Consider the following 20582-nt stretch of genomic DNA (forward strand, 5'->3'; position numbering starts at 1 on the left):
ACATCATGAGGCACAGTAGTTTTATTTTAACGTGCATTTATGTTCTGTGATAATGTTTGGACTAAGCTTCTACCAGGAAAAAAAAAAGGGGGTGCAATATTCAAAGGAATAGGCTGCTTGTACCTTAAACCAAAAGCAAACAAACAAAACCAGAATAAACTTTTATGGATGGATGTTTTCATTTATTGCTTTTAAAATAGGAGTATCCAGAATATTCTTTTAGCTCAGAAATATTTATGTCCTGACTTACACACTCTTGCAGAAGTCTGAATTCCTTTGAGTTATTAAAGGATTTTGTCCTCAAGTCATTCACATTAGGGGAATATTCAGTTTAGAATCTTGCCTCCTGCTCAAAGTTCACATGTGAAACTCATGGTTAAGATCCCTCCTTGCCGAGTTTCAGGTCAGTGCCCTAGCCACTGAAAAGGCAGAGATATTTAGCAATTAAACAGTCCTCTAGGCTACGTCTGTACAAGTCAGTTCAAGAGTGCTCCCCAGCGCAGGGATCTACATGCCTTGTTTTCACTTTAGGAAGGTATGGCCTCACCCCACCTGTCTCCTCATGCTCCCCTTCCCACAGGGGAAGGGAAATTTCCTGCAAAGGTCTGGAAGGACACATGGTGGTCTCCCAGTCCTCTGGATGGGCAACTGGAGTCTCTGGCCACAAAGCCAGCCCTTCAGCCTAGGGCAGCTGAATTCTGCTGAAGAGCTAGGAAAGAGCCCCAAAAGTATCTTCCGGTGCCTAAATACCTTGTATAAATTTGTCCTCCACTTCAGATGCAAACATTAGCACCCAAGAAGTAGGAACAAGTCGAAAGGTGGAAGGGGGTAAGGGCATTGCTTTGCCTGTTCAAAGATAACACAGTTCTGCTTGTAGAAAGCAAGTTATTTTTCCATTCTCAAGCTTTTGATATTAAGAATTATCTATCCACTTTCCAGAAAACAGGGAATTAGTCTTTCCAGACTACGTGTTTAACAGAGAAGAAATGAATCTTCATGAGCTTAAGACATATTCCCTCTTCTTCTCTTAGCCCCTCACCCCCTGCCTCATATCTCTTCTATGCAGTTTTTCAAATAGTTTAATAATATTCACAGGGACATTAGATTAATTGGATTTTAATTCCAAATGACTGTGAAAGCAGAGAAGTGAGTCACCAGTCCATGCTAATGAGAAGATCTATTAAGGACCCTTCTCTGATAGACACATAGTGTAGGGTTATAAATATTTCATATTCAATTAATTGAATTTTGCCCCCTGTTATATGATGCTGCCCTGGAATGTTAATCAACTGGGACCAGAGAGAGAGAGAGAGAGAAAGGAAGAAAGACGGGGAAAAAAACACTAAAAGAGAGGCTTTAAACAACATCAGAGCCATTCCCATCCCCAAATCCTCCCAGTTCACACAGTGCCTGCACATCAGAGTGGAAGCTTTCATACAGACAGCATCTGGTTCCATACAGTGGATAAATTAATGTTAATTAATCAGACAGTCATTTTATGAAGAACTGTGCACAAAAGGTTATTCGAGCCCTGCTGCAAATAGATTTATAGGTATAATTGCCATGTTGAATGACCCTCTGTACATAGGCTCATTAAACTGGCCATCAGTCAAGAAGTATAATTGAGGCAGTCCAATAGCACGCCGCTGGGACCATGCGGCTGGCTGCAAACAAAACCGCTCTGCAGAAGCCAGCTCTCTGAAAGCCAACGATAACTCCATTTCCCATCCTCCAGGCAGTTTCTGCCATTATCCACCCTGCCAGCTGAAGCTCTGGGCAGAAAGGAGCAAGGAGAGCTCCCGTGCCCATTGTGGCTTTACATCATTCACGAAACATGCTGAGGGACTGGGTGCAGTATAGAAATGGTCTTACTGACAGCCACAGTTTCTAAAAGTCTTTCTGGTCTTCACAGCTGGGAGCAGCTTGAATGTGCAGGCTTCAAAGCCACTGAGATCAGAAGGTGAATATAAAGACACTAAATATTCTTGACAACATTTCATGTTTGAAGAGCATCTCTTGATTTCATTGAGGTGGGGAGAAACACAGTAGGGTCCGACCCGGGATTGGAAGAAGCAGGGACTGGCATCGAGCACATGCATGTACCCAGAGAGCAGGGCAGCTAACAAGGCTGCAGTCCTCTCTGTCAGTGACACACAGGTCCTGTGGTTATGCCATGGCAGACAGTTGTTCCCAGTGTGGCTGTGTCTGGCCCTGTAGATACTGCGTCCAGCTTTGACTCCTCCAATAAGGGTAGGCAAACCTTGCCACCATCTCTGGCAGCTGATACATGGAATTGTAGGCTGGCAGTTCAGAAGCTCACTTTTTTGCACACAAGATGCCTGCTCATGGTCCCTTGTCACAATCTCTCTGTACCTCTGGTCCTCACCTATGCAATTACCTCTGCTGTCTGCCGCCCAAAGCTTTCCTAGTCACAATTTGTGTGAGGATCATCTTATTTCATGTACTAGAGGGGCCTTGCATCAGGGTTTGCACATTGAAGGCTGAAGTTGCAAGCAGTCTCTACCTCTTGCACATGCACACCATGAATTGCATGACTGTCCATGGGATAGGAGAAGGAGGAAGTGCAGAGCACCTCAAGCTACTCCAAAGTGTGCTGGGTAGCCCATCACTCAGCTTCCCTGGGGGAGACATGGACCAGGACGATCGGGGGCAGGGGTGGGGGGTGGATGTCAGAAATCGGCTGTTTTGTCCAAGACACCTCCAGGAAAAATCTGCAATACCTGCTTCACTTTGGAAGACGTCATTTGAGAGAGCTGGAGCATAAAACCCACACCAGTGTCACAGAGAGGTAAATAAATTGATGGAATTAGAACTTGTTCGTATTATCTGTTCTTACACTCACATTATTCATCACATCTTTGGAAGTTTCCTTTAGTTGCGTATCTCCCTTATCAGATATTAAATAGCCACATCACACCATCTTTCTCAAACACAAATAAAACAACGAAAGCAGAGGAAATAATGTGCCCTAATACAGAAGCCATGAATGCAAGCATAAATAGAGAAATCCAAGTGTCTCAGAGTGGTGACAATGTCACCATCTGAAAATGTTCCTGATGAAAAGGTGTACCAGTTCCCATCACTGGACAAGGCAAGAGTGCCTTAGCATGTTGGGGCCCTGGCAGTGTTTTCCTTCACCCTGTCCCACAGTGACTGGTTCAGTCTGGGTATGCTCCAAACTCTTTTCCCAGTGTTGCTGGGCATAAATAATATTTACCTGCACAGCATCTGACAGATCTGGAAAACTGACAGTGAGCACAGTACGCCTCTGGCTCTGCTGCGTGCCATTCATGTCAGGAACTTGCAGTTAAGCCACATGGCTCCTCATCCAGGTCTGCAGGGAACCACCCTGCAGTACCAAAGTCTCCAGGCAAGTCCTGGATCTCACTTTCAGAGCTGCTCTGTGGACAGACAATAAATCAGGTCCTGAGGGCAGTCTCAGGCACTCCTCAGAATTGAATTCCCCCATCCCGTGGTTCCCTTCCTCAGACCATATTTGAGTCACATGAACAATAGTGTACCCGAAGTTTTTAACATCTTTGCTACCACCAAGGCAGCACTTCCTCCTACCATAATATTTTTTCCTGTCTACTTAAGTCCTCAGTTTCTCTTGCTTTCCTGCCCCAAAGCAAAACCCATTTGTTACCACACGTGCCAAAATCACCAGCTGCCCTGCAGTCAGTGCAGTTGCACTGCTGCAAAACCCCTCACTTTTGCTGTATTCTCCCACTAAGCATGCTGGAATCTCCACTCGAGTGTTTGCCGAGGTCCAGCCGCCCACAGAGGGCACTGCTCATAAACATAACCATGTGCACTGGCTCCGTATGTCACATCAGCACTCAGAAGGCTGCGCTTTCCATCCAGAGCAAATCCAAGTGCTTCGCGCATATTAGTACTGTCATCTCCATGATGACAGGGAGAGGCAGGCTAATGCTGCACAGAAGGATATATTTTTAAAGCACATACTACTCAGTATGTGCTACAGACATAACGCTTCCACTACAGTGGAAGGCCTCCAGTGCCCAGGAGCTGAAGTGTATCAATTCAGTGGCATAAGGAAAGACAGCGGTACCTCAAAAGATATTTTGATATATCAATATGCCATTTTGCCTTGGACAAGAATGAGAAGAGATGTGGTCTTCCTCTGTCCACAACATGCAGACCATAAGCAATCTGTGTAATACACGCTCAAATGTTAAAGCCAAGTTTCCTGTTAGTCCCTTTACTACTCCAGCCAGAGGAACATTTTTCTGAAGTTCCAAGTTCAGAGAGAGGGAGATAAAGGCTTTAAATATTAGAGACACTGACCTCACTGGTAGCAATTTTACCACTAGACTGCCTCGGGTGTTGGGATTTCAACCTGTAATTTCTAAGAGAGGATCCATATCTACTCTGCTGAGCCTGCTTTTATATATAGAGTTAAGTGCAGGTTTAGGCAAACACTTACCAACAGGGTAAAGGTGTACGGCCTTCTTACCTACCTACCTCATTTTCAGTGATGCAAAAAATCTCAGCTACGTGCGATGTATGCATGTAGAACAGAGCAGCTAAAATGAGAAGAAAAATATCTGCCTACCTTGCATCCCACTGCTGTGCTGCCTCCATTGCTTGGCATGCTCCAAGGGGACATGCAAGAATGTACTCAAGGAGGGGGACAGCTTACAGAACAGTAAAAGAAAGTACTTTGTGCTTCCAGCCTAATGAGGAAATTGCTGAGCTGCTTTTTCTTTAAATACCAGACTCATAGTTAAGCAGAAATGAAGTTTTACTCTTCGTTTAGTCTTCTCTCCTAAACGCACCTCAAATTCTAGTTTAGCTTCAAAGCAGCCAAAGGTGCTGAAAAATAGCACATAGAACTTGCCTTCAATCCAAGAGGGTGATGGTGGTGGTATCTTTTTGGTATTCTCATCTTTAAAATACAACCTTTGTCAATCCTGTACAATCTACCTTTTTCATTTCTATCTGATAGTCCTGTACTTCTCTCTTACAAACCACCAAGACTGGGTTTGCCTTCAAAATCTCTCTAGGAGCTCCACTTTCTCAGCTTTTTGCAGCACACGGAAACCAGAAAAGGATTAGAAACTAATAACATATTGGTAATTACAATCATGCATTTTAATCACTGAAGTACACCCTTAAATCACAGAATTCCAAGTAAAGACCAAGTAATGCTAGGCTAGTACTCAAGGTCCCAACATCACACTTTCATAACCTGAATTTTTCTACTTTGGCTCTTAAGAGTTATAGGCTCCTGTGCAAAGCAGGCAAGCATAAATCTCTTCTAAATAGTAGTGGCCATTTGCAGTCTTTATATATATCCAAATTTTCTCCATCTAAGAAGAAATGGGGAGGAAGACTCAGCACAATGGACTGGGGAAAAAGAAGTCATACCACAGCCAACAGCCTTTTTTCAAAGAACTATTTTACAGCAATCTAAATCCATACCATGTTAGCTTTGCAGGACTGCTACATTTGTCTAGGTAAGCTGCCTAGACCACAGTAACTCAGTACAACAAAGATTTCTTCCTCTCTGAGATTTCAGATAATTCAACCAGCAAGTTTCCCCGCAAATGCAATGTTTCAAACAGACTATTTCAATATTAATTCACGTAACACATCATATTAAAACCATACTACCAGTTCTCATTGAAGTCCAGAATTCTTGTTGTCAGGGATATGTTAGGCTGAAAAGACAACGTGACAGGAAAGCAAGAGTTTGCTCTCTAGCTCTGACTAATTCATCACATTTTAGAAGCTGAAACTACAACAACAGTTGATTACATTTGAGTTAAGGAACTTCCACTTGCCTGAAACACTAGAAAAGAAATCCCACTAATATATGTTCTACAGCTCAGGAAGGTCTGCATCTGGTGCATGGGCTGTGCAAGCAGATCTTGGGGCACAGAGCAGCAGATACAAACCCCCAACCTTAGAATCATAGAATGGGCTGTGTTGGAAGGGACCTTAAAGATCATCCAGTTCCAACCCCCTGCCATGGGCAGGGACACATCCCACTAGATCAGGCTGCTGAAGGCCCCATCCAGCCTGGCCTTGAACACCTCCAGGGACGGGGCAGCCACAACTTCCCTGGGCAACCTGTGCCAGTGCTCACCACCCTCATCGTGAAGAAATTCCTCCTTATGTCTAGCCTAAATCTACCTCTCTCCAGTTTATACTCATTCCCCCTAGTCCTATCACTACGAGCCTTTGCAAACAGTCCCTCCCCAGCTTTCTTGTAGTCTCTTTTAGGTACTGGAAGGTTGCTATAAGATTTCCTTGGAGCCTTCTCTCCTCCAGGCTGAACAACCCCAACTCTCTGAGCCTGTCCTCAACCTTCACTGAGAGCATTTATTTTCTAAGAGGGGGTGCTGAAACCAGCCACCTGCTGGAAACACTTGCCTTCTGCAGACCTGCTGGAGCCAAGAGTTGATGCACATTAAGCTGGCTCTGCCAGCACTTGTTCATTCCAGTTTCTGGAAAGAAAATGCAGGCTGGCTTCAGCCAACGAGATCCCATGGACAGCAGCACCCAAAACCCTGTCCTTCACAAGAACGCATCCTGGTTCTTACCTATGAGCAACATGTCTGGAACAGTCAGACCTCAAGAGAAACATTAGATGCCCAAGATGCAACTGAGGCTGGTGCCAACAAGGAGGAAACATGCATGAGGACAACTAAGTACTGGCCAAGTTAAGGACAAAGCTGCTACAGCATCAAGCGGGGGTGGTTTTGTCTCTGTTTCAGCAGAAGTAGGCTGTAAATTGCAGATAGTCTGTAAAATCCAGCAGGCATGAAGCCGTCCCCTCACAAGTATGAGGGTTCTCACACTTATTCACCTGTTTTCACATGAGACATTCGTGATTAATAATGCCAAGTAGTGACACAAAGCAGTTTGTTTATTCAGATCAACCTTTTAATCCCATCTCACCTTCAAAATAAATTACCAGATAAACTCTTCCATGAACTATGCTCCAAATCATGAGGTGGTCACAGGACAAAAACTACCCAGAAAGAAAAAAAAACAAAAACAACAAAACACAAATTTTTTTTTTGGAACTTATTTTAGTTTTACTTCACAAAATGTTAGGATGCTGCAAAATTTTAATCTGATATAAAATTCAGAATGCAGTAAACAGCAGATTCTTTCCTCAATCACACACCAGTTAAATGAACGTAAAGCAATAACATCACTTTAGCAAGGGAATTTCTTCTATAAAATCCTGATAAAAACATTCCTGGAACAGTGTAATTTTAAAAAAAATTTTAGTTGGTTTTGATGTGTCGTGTTGTACCAGCCTGCTTTACTAGGGTAAGTGAATTTAAGAAAAATGAAATAAAGAAACCACACACAGCATTTTGCAGCCAGTTATCTCAATGTACAAGATCTTCAAAATTAAGCCTCAAAACATCCCTGTAAGCAAGGACTTTACAAGCAGGGAAACTTGCATCAACAGGCTAAGTCACACGTCAAGATCATACAAGGACTAGGACTTGACTCTTATGATGATCAAATCAAACCACAATATTTTGTAGAGAATGATTTATTACAACTCTGACTGCTCAGGTTACATGTTAGTGTTATCCTGCTGAAAAGTAATCCCTCCACAAGATGGGATGTTTTGGACTAGAGCAGTCTGATCCATTGCAAACCTTTTTCAGATTTAACCTGTAACTGTGAGTTTTAAAACACTAAACCTGCACGCCTCCTCAGTTATTTTGATACTGAAATGGGAGTGCTGCATCACTCTAAAAACTGCAGTCAGTCTGATGTAGCAATGAGCACCAGCTGTGTCTTTAGAGAAGTACAATTCTACACATCACAAGGTGTATGTCCCTTCTATTACTTTAAAGGGATTTTTTTGTTGTTGTTTTGCTTTTACTTGGCTTTAGAATTTGGCCTAGCCAGTTGCCAGTGTTCCCAGACACTTATTCCCACGGGACTTGTCTTGCCCTCATTACCAGCAGGTGTCACATTGAAGGATGTGTAATACCCTTGCTGCCAAGCTCAGGCTGCAGTCCCTGCTCTGGGGACTGCCAGAGAAAGTCCCACTCCCTCTTCTCCCTTCTGGGGCAGAAGTCAGCATCTGCAACTTGAACATGCCCATGTCTGTAGCTTGCTACTTGCATCATCTCTCTCTCTAGCCAAGAGATTAAAAGCTTACTCTGCCAGCTGTCCACAGCACCAGGCTATCAGACAGCTGGTCTAACTCTTTACTAGCTGCTTCCTGATCCTCTAATCGCAAGATTATTAATTGTATATTTCTGTAAAAGAGCAAAAAATGTCTCTCAGTGTGAAAATGTTTAAATATATAAACACATTTCATAAAAATATTTATTAAAAAAAAAATCAAAATGCCCCATGAGCCTGTAAACATTGCCTATAAAATCTCTCTTAACTGGAACAATTTGAAATAGTCATTCAGGCTCTTTTCTGCCCAGTCCAGTAAGATTTTAAGATAACCAATAGAAATGCCACTTGTCTTCTACTTCAACCCTCACCCCACCCCTTTTTCTTCTTTTTCCTTTGCTTCCAATATGACAGTTTGATTTCCCAATGTCAACAATTTTGTTTGGAGGCATCACTTGTCTTTCCTTTTAACAGAGTTCTGCATGGCCTGATTCTGAGGCTTTCTTGTGGAATGGGCTTGAGGTCTGATTGGTAACACAAGTAACACCAGGATGCTTAAAATGTGCATGTGAAAATACATAGACCTGGGAACAAAAGAAGAAATAGAATATTATATTTTTATCAGCAATAACATGAATTGTGCAACCTCAGTAAGCCCATGCAGAATTTAGTACTAAGGGATGAATGCAAAAAATATGAACATGACCTACAAAGCACAAAAAAATACCTTTGGATTTCACATAGCCTGTGGTATCTGCTAGCATTGATGAAAATCTTGCCATGGATGTTAATGAGGCAAGGAATCAATTAGAAAGCTCCAGAATCCAAAATCTGATGGCTCATACAAGCCTGTGTAATTCAACCATAGACTTATTCAGCCTGTCTCTTTAATATTAGAGTATATAAGGCTACATTTTGCAGAAACGTCCTTTATGCTTAGGACATAAAACTTGCTACAAGCTTTTTTTTAAAAAAAGAAACAGTGACAGAAAGAAAAAAATTCATTCCAAGTGCTGAGATCTGAAATAAAACATTCAACTTTTAACTAGGAATGTCAGGTAATGATGTTTACATAAGTTTTGTGGTTTTGAAGACAACTACTCAGAAATATATCATATTAAGTATCAAATAGTTTTATTTCAGTTATATTTTTTATACACAAGATTGAACACAAATAAAAAATACTTAAAGCACATGAGGCTCTGGCAGCTTGGGGAGGATTACATTTGGGAGCAGTATTGGTGCAGCTTTTAACCACAAAGATGCATCTTCCCATGGTCTTATTTATGCTTCTTACCATAGTTCTAACACCTTCATAAGGTCCTTAGCTTAAAACCACTGCTAGGTGCGCAGTCCTCCAACTTCCTTGCTTAACAGCCTCTTAAATTTTACTGGTATCTATGCTCAGTGTCACTAGGGCAAACAATATTAAGGTAATGACTTGGGGCAAGGGTGGAAAATCATTTTCTTTGTTCAGAACTCCAATAAAAGTAACATTTATGCCTTCATAGATGCTGGCATAGCAATAGCAAGCCCCTTATATATATTTATTTCTGTAGTTTCAATGTTAGCAATGTAATGTCACAGAATCAAATTAATTTTTACTGCATGGAATGGCCTTTTGTAGCACAAAGGGAACCAACTTCACTTAAGGGGCAAATTTATAAATGAGTTGAATATTTTAGTCTTTTTCTCCCCTTTTCGGTTCTGGTTGTTGTTTGCTTGTTTTGCCTTGAAAGACAGAAAAATTAGGTATTAACAAGGCACTTGGGAAAGCATGGCACTGAACCCAGGAAAGGTTTGGAGTCATTTTTATACGGTAAGTTTTCTGTGTTGGAATCAAATGCGTTAAGAAACAGGAATAGAAAATGTAAAAATTTAACCCCCTTCAAAGAGATTTACTGACAGCAGTTATCCTGACTACCAGTTTTACGTTTTTTATGTTAGAGAAGGGAAATGTCTGTCTTAACCAAAACCTGTTACTCTATGTTGACAGTTCACCCTAGTATGAATGAAAATTAATGTAGTCCGGTCTCCCTTTTCAAATTGTTTTCTCAATTCCTTTATTTCAAACTATTTTTATTAGTGTATATCCAGTATACTCTGCAACACCAATGTTTTCTTATTTCTGAAGAACCTAGGGAAGTATTCGCTTTCTATGGAAGTATTCAAAAAGAAAAGCATACTCATTTCAAGACACAATGCTCTGCCAAGCACTCTTCTTATCTTCTGCTGACCGATCACATCTCCTGTTCTATACATTTGGCAGCTGGAAAGCTGATCTTTTTTCATCGACTCCTTCCTACTGCCAAGTCACGTTATTCCTAACCTCTCTGTTAACGGCTGAGACCTGACTGTTCTGAAAAAGGAAACTGAATATGTAAAAAGTTGCAAGACACAGACTGAGAAGTAGAGGTGAAATGTTCTGACTTGGTAGTAGTATTATTATTATTATTACTATTACTACTACTATCATCTCATTATTTGCATGAGTGCAAAAATCACCCCTTATACACTATTAGACATCCTGTTTGAACTCCTTTCAAATCTGATCAAATGCCAACTGCTTTTCGGTGCGGTTAGAATTATTTAACAAAAGTCTGTGCTGATTGAAGAATAACAGTCAAGAGAAGAGAACTTACTTGTAAAACTTAACCGAGGGCTCAACAGCCAGCATAACAAATGGTGCGACAGTATAGCACACGGCCAGTTGAGTGACGACCCAGGTAACGACATCATAGGCTACCTTGAGAGGCACTGACAAGAGGAAGTAATGTCTGCAATTCTTTCTTATCTGCAGGTCAAGGAAAAGTAAATGGAAAATTAATCTATTTCTTAGGCAGTGTGACATGGACACATTGCAAGTGTATGATGCTCCACCTATCATCACCATTAGCATTACTGTAAAGTTTATGCATCAGTAAGAAAGCCGTGAGACTAGGAAGACAGAAGCATATGGACTGGCACATCCAAGTCCCACAGTCAACCAGCAGCAAACAGAGAAGTGTCCCCTAAGTTCCTGTCATAATCACAGGAGAAGATTCCCATGCTGGGTATCTGGGGAGGGAGTTGCTACCATTTGCTTTATTACTGCTTACAATAAACAGTGAAACAAAGTTACTTTAAATGAACAAATACATGTCTACACCTGCAAGCATATGCTGTTCCCTAGAGATTTTGGTTTAGCTTCACACCTGTGAAATCCTCATAAATGAGAGGCAAAGCACATGTTAGGACCACATGTTCAGCAACCTGCTCTAGCCACAGTGTCTAACACTGATCTCTAGTTTAATTCACCTTTCAAATTGTCCTTCTTGTTTATCCATAGACAAACTCTGAAATGTAATGGTGGTGTTTCCCAGCCCTGTACAACTGGCTGGTTCAGTCTGAAAGACTGAAGTGATAAATTCAACAACAGTGAGACATGAAACCTGTGATCTCTTTGGTGGCTCTACTCAAGATGAGGCCCATAAACACAGGGACCAGTTTACTGTATCAATTGCATCCTCATGAAAGAGTTCAAGTTTGGGCTAATACTCAACCCATAACGATTTATTGTGAAATATTGTGCCCAGAGCAGATTATACATACAGGCAACATGATCAAGAAGTTTTCTAGACTCAAGTTAACCTTGAATAGGAAGCTAATCTGACTGCATGGACATAGTCACTGTCACTACCAACTGCATACTCTCCAGCAAAGTTTCCTCTAACAGCACTGCAGCATGTGCAGAATTGGTGCTGGTTATAACTGCTGGGAATACTTTGTAATTAGCATCAATACAGAACAAAGCTTCAGCGAACATCGAGCCCACAAAGGTATCAAAAAGGGACAAGCTGCTTGACTGTGCCAGGGTGGTCCCAGCAACTGACAGCTGGATAGTATCTAGCATGGACCTTAGAAGAGAACAATGAAAGGTACATACTGCTCTGGCTGCAAGCGTGATAAGGATTCCAGTGAGAAATGTAAAATAATATCCAGGATAGATACCATGCCACAGGGCCGACAGGATAAATGTTAAAGCCGTAGGGTACCTGGGAGCTCTGTCATAGCAAACACTGCAAAGATGAAAACAAAAAAAGAAGCTGAATACAACTGAACAATGGACATTGCACTTGAAATCCTTCTCTGTTTTAAGACCTTATTCTGTTTTCTTAATGGTCTTATCTTTCCTCAGTTACAGATAAGAGCATGTCGTACTCTCCCTTCATTTACTTGGAGCATTAGATGGAAAGAGGAAGCACGCTTTTATGCACAGAGTATCCAAAGAGCATCTGTACAAATATTCCTGGTGCTCATAGCATTTAAATAAACAACAGGGCAAAGGGCAGGCAAGACTTCTCTTTCACCTTTATACCTCTATCTGCAATCGCACACTCCCGTTCAAAACTCTGATGAAGATGCAAGTCTAAAGACAGAGATGTGACTTCACCCTCCCTAGTTGAACAGAGGTATTTTCAGGCAGTTATCTGGCCGATGCTGGGAACAACAGGGACTGTCACAAGCTGTTGCAAAGCCGGGGATTCCTGCTACCTTTAGCAGCCCAAAATCTTACTCCAAAAACCCAAGTGAATGATACCAGTTCAAGAACACATCAACTGGTCTACTTGGCTGTTTAAGGTTTAACTGACATGTTGCGTTACAAAGAAACGAGTTGAGATAATGCACTTCTTATCAGGAACACCATTTCAATTATGGAGGAAAAAAAAGTAACTTTTAAGTGGTATATCTTTAACAACAAAAATAGCTATAATACCCGCAATAAATTTATTCTTGCATTTCAGATCTGACATTGACTGTAAGATGAGCTTTAATCATGCCAAAAAGTGTAACAAGTAACAGAAAACTGTTCAATCTACAAAACTTAGATTAATGCTAGTATTTATAAGTGCCTTAACAGTCATGGGTTAAAATCTGATCTTCTCAGTGCTAGAAGTGCTTCTCTATATCCGAAACAGGGACTCCCTAGCATGTACCTTCTAGTAACTCTAAATGAGACTACACTGGGGCTCTGAAGTTTCGACTTCTCTCCAGTTCTAGCTGAACTGGATTCCAGTGACACAAGGCTCCCTTCCAGTAGTAGCCTGCATGGCAAACGTAACATAGCAAAGTGAAATAGTACAGCAAGAATAATGGAGGCAAACAGCAACCTAAAAGATGCCATCAAAATGCTATTACTCTTTATTATGGAAGATATGAACAGTTCATTTGTGGCTTGCTTCTCATATATATGAGAAATGTGGGCATTTTACATTTGCAGCAATAAAACTTCACAGCACCAAATACCCTTGTATTCCACCAACTGTAACAGACACAGGAAATAAAAAGACAGACGAGGCTATACATTCATGAGATTTACCAGCCTGTTTTTCCAGACCATCTAGAGGTTTTGGGTCTCTCAAGTATGTTACTGTTTCAGTGTTCTTACCGTTTTAGCCAGGCAGCTGTCTGAATATTCCAGTTTTCAATGTACATTTTAAAACTTGTTGCAGTCTAGGAAAGAAATTAAAATGAAAAGTTAGCACTGAAAACCGTAAAATAATGCTTGCATTTAAAGTTACAGAGGAGAAATGTGGAAAATATTAATTCTATTAGCTAACTGTTGTGAAGACTGTGCCACAGTCCATCGTTACACTAATATGTTTTGGAAGAGTTATTAAGTAGGCTGATTGCTCACTGCTAACACTTGGCACTTACTGTAAATTCTCACTTTGTTTTGTAAAATTAAATACAATATTTAGTTATTTTTCAAGTTACGGGAAATCTGAAAAGCTTTCTTGTTTTAAATGCTTGGCCTTCCCTTCAGCTCATTAATAGCTAGATTTTTGGAAGAGATGTCTTGCCACTCTTTACATGCAGTCTGGACTTCCCTGGAATGCTATTAAAACAAAGTATTATAAAAACTAAAAGAAATGCACTATTATTTGGAGAAGGAAGGGGGAAGACTTTAAAACACAGACAAAAAAATTTCGGACTGAATTTAGAAGCCAATTCTCAGCCTACTGCCCAGCTTGAGAAACCAGATTAGACTCCAGGGTCCTGGGAGAACCACCTACACCTCCTCACAGCATCAGTTCTCCCAGCTTTAGGGGACTGCTGGACTCCATCCAGCATCACTTCCCCCAATCCTGGTCAACTTCACCGCTGGTAGGGTCACCGCTGGACCCCGTCCCTGGTCCCCCTTGTTCCTCGCCTGCTGACAGAAACATTTGAGGATCTCCTCACCAAACAGGGATGTGACTCAGTGACACCACATTATCACCCCACATCAGCTGAAGGGAAGAGCACAATGAAAATACATATTGAAGACAAAGGATTACAAGTGGAATACACAGATGTTATTTTACTTCCACACAAAATCTTGAAGGCTAACACTTCATCCTCTGTATTTAAAGAGTTAATATTATTAACAATTTCTAACGCAGAACTGCCACATTTTAATTGCATTACTGCACCAAGAGAAGCCAAGAAAAATTTAATTTCTCTTCCCACTAATATTGTCACTCTTTATTGGGATCCTTAAGTTCCCCTGTTACATTTCCCAGAGAGAAAGTAGTCATTGGTTGTCAAAATACGCACGCTGCCAAGGCTTTCTTCAAGTACCCCACATGCAATTAGCCCCCACCGCATTTTAATGCCCTCACAATTCCTGCCATGTGCTTTTATTTGCTACAAATCAGGTCAATTCCTAGTCACATTTATCACTCAGGTTCCCAACACTTAAGTAATTTTACACATGCAGGTGGCTATGCCTGCTGAAAGTGCACTGTTTACTCACACTTAAACTCCAACTCCTGGAATCCCTGTTGGTGCATAAAGTGACAGTTCAAAGCTTACTTAAAGTAATAGTCTCTGTAGCCTCTTGGATCACATTATAAAATCAATGGGATGTACTCTGTTTTATACTCCTGGTAATAATTTCCCTACCCTGATCTCTATTGCCTGTGTGACCAGTAAAAGAAAATTTTTGAGGGGTCTATAGCTCAGTGGGTAGAGAGGAGCAAAGGCTCCCATTTCCTTATATTGGTTTGACTTCACTTTCCTACAAGCAGAAACTGCCTCAGCCCATCAAGACAGGAATCATCTCCTGCTCTAAAGCTGAATCAGATATTGATTCACAATCTCAGAGTGATATCTGCTGTCATTGAGGAGTATAAAGCACTTTCGGCGGTATATTCTGTACCACTCAGATGATGACTTCCATTTTTAGCATCTTTCAATGAAGAATTATAGGGGCTCTTTCATTTTTGAGAAGAGCTATTAAAGCACATTTGCTTAGTCACAGCTCATTCACCAATAAAGCGGTCAACGTATTTTCATCTGCTTTTCCTTTTAAAACCATAATTCCAGAATTACAGAGGGAAGCTCCTCCTATTTCTAAAGAAAAGGAGCCTTTAGAAAGCAGACTCAGACACAAACATTTCCACATCCCACTGGCATTCACAAAATATTCTTCAAGGTAAACAAATTAGACTGGCCATCTTTTTCACTAGAGAAAAACATATATAGCTTAAAGATTGATAGATGTTAAAAGTATACTGCAGTCACAAGGAACCTGTATGACAGATGTGTTGAGAAACGGTATGGTTTGCTGGATGGAGCTCTAGATCAGCAGCCATCTAAGCTCTATGTGGCCCTGCCAGTTCCCATTCAGGTTGCTTAGTCTGTACCTGTTATCTCTCCCACCCCTGCTTTTCTCCATTTACAAGAGGTACTCCAGGCACGTGCAGGGACACAGCCCCTGCAAGAGTATGCATTGCCTTATCGTGGTGGTCTCTTTCACTACAACCACCCCTCTCAACTGGGTTACAAAAGTGGAAAACTATTATAAATAAATAAACAGAATACACTACAGATGGTGAAGAATCATAGCTACAAGCAATTTATTGACCTACTGAACTCAGCCACAATCTACAGTAATTGACTGCTCATTTATTAATCATCTGATTAATCATTTATTAGCCCTCTATAAACTACTTAGAAATGCAACCACAATATAGAGTGTGACAAAGGCTGTGTGACAGATGCTTTTTACCTGCCCAAGAGATAAAATACAAAACCTCTCCATGTTAAAGAGGGACAGCCTGGTTTCATGTACTTTATTTTCCTTCTAGCAAAGCTTCTCCTCATTATCATGCCCATTTATAGAATTACAGAATTTGTAGAAGGAAGGTGTCCCTTCAGGTTGCTCAAAGCCTCATCCAACCCAGCTCTGAACATCTCCAGGGATGGGACAACCATGACTTCTCTGGGCAACCTGTGCCAGTGCCTCACCACCCTCACAGTAAAAAATTTCTTCCTAATAAAACCTATTACCCATCATCCTATCACTATACGCCCCTCCCCAGCTTTCCTGTAGCCCCCCCCTTTCAGTACTGCAAGGCTGCAATAAGGTCTTCCCTGAGACCTCTATAGGCTGAACAACCCCAACTCTCTCAGCCTGTCCTCATAGCAGAGGTGCTCTAGCCCTCTGATCACCTTCGAGGGCCTCCTCTGGACTGGACAATTACAGAATCACAGAATAACCAGGTTGGAAGAGACCCACCGGATCACCGAGTCCAACCGTTCCTACCAAACACTATACCATATCCCTCAGCACCTCGTCCACCCGTGCCTTAAACACCTCCAGGGAAGGTGACTCAACCACCTCCCTGGGCAGCCTGTTCCAGTGCCCAATGACCCTTTCTGTAAAGAATTTTTTCCTAACGTCTAGCCTAAACCTCCCCTGGCGGAGCTTGAGGCCATTCCCTCTTGTCCTGTCCCCTGTCACTTGGGAGAAGAGGCCAGCACCCTCCTCTCTACAACCTCCTTTCAGGTAGTTGTAGAGAGCAATGAGGTCACCCCTCAGCCTCCTCTTCTCCAGGCTAAACAACCCCAGCTCTCTCAGCCGCTCCTCATAAGGCCTGCTCTCCAGCCCTTTCACCAGCTTTGTTGCTCTTCTCTGGACTCTCTCCAGAGCCTCAACATCCTTCTTGTGGTGAGGGGCCCAGAACTGAACACAGTATTCAAGGAGCGGTCTCACCAGTGCCGAGTACAGAGGCAGCCACTCCTTTAACTCACCTCAATGTTCCAGATATTTAAATTGGACAACAGGTCCCAACGGAAAGTGCCCCTCTCATCAACTCCACTGAATCCATAACCAGCTGCATTGTTGACTGCATCTGCTGCAATGTCAAAACAAAATGAGTCAAGTCAGACTGCTGGTGGAGCCATGTTTTCTTACAAATCACTATGACACCAAATACACATTCAAACCAGCTTTATAGAAATTAGCATTCTCTCTTTCAAAAAGAAGCTTCCTCTTGGCAAAGGGGCATTGCTACAAGGTGACAAAAAGAGTCACTTCCTCCAGAGGAAAGACTAGTTAACTCCTTAGGCAGAAGAAATAAAATAAACAAACAAATAACAATTGACAGAAATAACTTTTCCCATTCTTTTGCTCTTATTATTAATCTGAGATAGATATAAAGAGTTGTCATAAAATGAATTTCCATTTTCCTCAAAAGGGTGTCTGGATGTCACAGCATTCTCCAGAATTCAAAAAAACTGTAGTGCCTCAAATTCATGGTTTCCATTTGTATTGAGTTCCAACATGGTCATTGTAGTTAAGACATTCATTCAGACTTCTGCAGACAAAGGCTTTTGCTAATCCTGTTGCTCAATGCCTCCCTAAGTACCTGAGGTACTCTCTACAAATCAAATATTGAGTCACTTCAATTGAAGTCAACTACTTTAGGTGCAAATAAAAGCTTGGGTAATGCTAGGCATTTCATGTGCTGCACTCGTGCTCTTTCCTAGAGTGCTTGCCTGGGAGCCACATCATCACTAGGTCTCAAGATTCTGCATTTAATGTGCCCTTGACTAAGTGTAGCAAATACTGAGGATTATTGGAAGAAAATGGAAAGCAAAAAATACAGGTAAGGCTTTGCCTTCCTGATTATTTTCAAAATACAAGCCTGGGTGGGCTATGCTTTAAAATAGTCAGCATTTCTTTTCCAAGAAAGAAAATTGATTTTGCTTTGTAAATACTATGATTACAGGAACAAACTCATGAAGAAGCCCTAAAGCACAAAACGAGGAAGAGAACCTGATTAAAGGCAACAAGACTAATAAACAAATAAATGAGCAAACTTCTCCAACCTGATACTTTCCATTTTATTTTCCACTTTATTAAACAAGATAGATTTTACTGATGGAAAGGTCTTTGAAATGAATCATAGAATCCCTAGGTTGGAAAAGACCTTAGAGATCATCAGCTTCAACCGTACCTGTCAACTATCCCCAAGCACCTCACCTACCTGTCTTTTAAACACCTCCAGGGTGGGGACTCAACCACCCCCCTGGGCAGCCACTGCCAGCACCCAATGACCCTTCCTGTAAACAAATTTTTCCTAATGTCCAATCTAAACATCCCCTGATGCAGCTTGACACCATTCGCTCTTGTCCTATCACCTATCATTCGGCAGAAGTCAACAAACAAACAGCAACCCTCCCTGAAACTGGCCCACATGACCCTGCCCAATCTCAGAGACTGGAGCTGCACCTAACTGTCATCCCAGACCAGTGGGCTCCTGGATTTGCTCCCCCTTGACCTAAGGGAGCCAGGGACTGCTTAGTGTTTCTTTGCCAAAAGCAAAAAAAAAAAAAAAAGAAATGCAGGGACATAATAATACAGCAGGCTCGTCAGCTTCTCGCTTCCTGAGCTGCTGTCTGCAGAGCAAGATGTGAAATGCAAAAGAATCTGAATTGTCCAGCCTTCAATTGCTCACAAAACCCCAGTCTCCACAGAACACAGCAGAGGTTTCCCTGCTGGCTTGCACACCTCTGGCATATCACTTTCACACCTCCTTGGGTGCAGGTGCTCAGTCCCAAACTGGTTTCATAGATAGCTCTGAGTTAGGTTTGCAGCCACATTCCCGTGACTGCTGCTAATGCAGCAAGAAGCTGAATTTTCCATCTTTCCATGGGACTGGAGGAATTCAGCAGTGTAGCTCTCACACAATAGTGTGAGTGTCCTTTTCTGAGGACAGGAAGCGTTTATCAGCTGTTCCAGCAAGCACTTTTATCCAGCCCTGTGCGGTGCCACCACGAGCTAGACTGCAGAAAGATAAAGTGTCTGCTGTTCTTCTGGCTGTGAATGTGAATAACAGAGGCCTCACCCTCCAGCATGAAATGTGTCCCCAAATCCTCCTAATTTGTAAGATATTTCTACAGTTTCTATTGCATAATCACATCACAAATCCAAGTTCAGTTTATCTGACTTCTGGTTAACTATAATGCTGGAAAAAATTGAATGAACAATTTAACACTGGATCCCACAAACATAAGTTCCTGAGCAAGCAATTCTTTATTCCAAAGCCCTTCCCAACCCACATATGACAGTTGTGGCTGTCTTCCCTCAATCTGTCTGTTTTATTCCCAGTTTAATCACAGCCTTGCAATGAGTTTCCCTGGCTCTTTCCATCCAGTCTCAATGACGCTTCTCAGTTTCAGGTCTATGCTTTGCCAACTGGGTTTCCCCTACGCACAAAGGCTGTAATACCAGTAAAAAAAAAAAGAAAAAAGAATCAGTCTCTCAATTTTCAGCCTGGCCTAGAAGGATTTGACTTCTCACACATAGGTGGGAAAGATGACTTCTTAAATGAAGAAGGTAAAAACACAAAAAGATTATTTTGAGCACCAGATTAAATGGCTCCCAGGAAAAAAAAATTTGCTTCTCTCTCTAAGAAGCCCTCTTCCTTGTCTTCTCCTTTTCCTTGGGTCCTTCCCATCACCTCCTTCATTCTCCACCTTCCCCAGGGCTTTCCAATTCTTTCTCATGACTGGTCAAAGGGTATAGGATCACACAGTGCCTTTAGAAGCACAGCCTAACTGCAGCCCCAAGACAAGCAGTACAGTTCCTAATAGAGATGCATGTGCTAAAAATGTTCGATAGGAAGAGAGAGGTCTATTTGCATTACAAGATACTTGTAAAGCATGAGCCAGTGTGATCAGTCTTAAGCTCCCAACCCCACTGATGTAAGTGGTAAAGTATGAATATAGCATAAAAATCAAGGTTTACATGAGGCAAACATTTTTTTCCTAAGAATTCCTGTAAAAACTATTTTGATAGAATAACAAAGTTTTAAGTAATAGGAAATTGTTACATTGACTTTACTGACAAGAAGCTGAAAAGCAGATTTGGGTTCAGCCCTGTTCAATGTCTTTATCAATGACCTGGATGAGGGGACCGAATGCACCTTCAGTAAGTTTGCGGATGACACTAAGCTGGGTGGAAGTGTCGATCTGCTGGACGGTAGGGAGGCTCTGCAAAGGGATCTGAACAGGCTGGACCGCTGGGCTGAGACCAATGGCATGAGGTTTAACAAGGCCAAATGCCGGGTCCTGCACTTGGGGCACAACTATCCTATGCAGTGCTACAGACTAGGAGAAGT

At 41.8% G+C, this 20582-nt stretch overlaps 1 protein-coding gene across 3 annotated transcripts in view; it reads right to left on the reverse strand.

The window, feature by feature from the left end:
* Positions 1 to 6917: 6917 nt before the first annotated feature.
* MBOAT1 (membrane bound O-acyltransferase domain containing 1) overlaps positions 6918 to 20582 on the reverse strand; it is a 62419-nt gene continuing 48754 nt past the window's right edge. For 2 of the 3 annotated variants that reach the window (XM_069853733.1, XM_069853734.1), the window contains 5 exons: positions 17209 to 17312; positions 13577 to 13641; positions 12074 to 12206; positions 10791 to 10942; positions 6918 to 8732 (listed from right to left, as the gene is read on the reverse strand). In XM_069853733.1, coding sequence (XP_069709834.1) covers positions 8600 to 8732; positions 10791 to 10942; positions 12074 to 12206; positions 13577 to 13641; positions 17209 to 17312 — 587 coding nt within the window. In that variant the 3' untranslated portion in view covers positions 6918 to 8599. Of the gene's footprint in view, positions 8733 to 10790; positions 10943 to 12073; positions 12207 to 13576; positions 13642 to 17208; positions 17313 to 20582 lie in introns of those variants that run through there. The other variant, XM_069853735.1, reaches the window with a different exon arrangement.

The sequence above is a fragment of the Phaenicophaeus curvirostris genome, chromosome 3, assembly GCF_032191515.1.
Source record: "Phaenicophaeus curvirostris isolate KB17595 chromosome 3, BPBGC_Pcur_1.0, whole genome shotgun sequence".
Taxonomy (NCBI): Eukaryota; Metazoa; Chordata; class Aves; order Cuculiformes; family Cuculidae; genus Phaenicophaeus; species Phaenicophaeus curvirostris.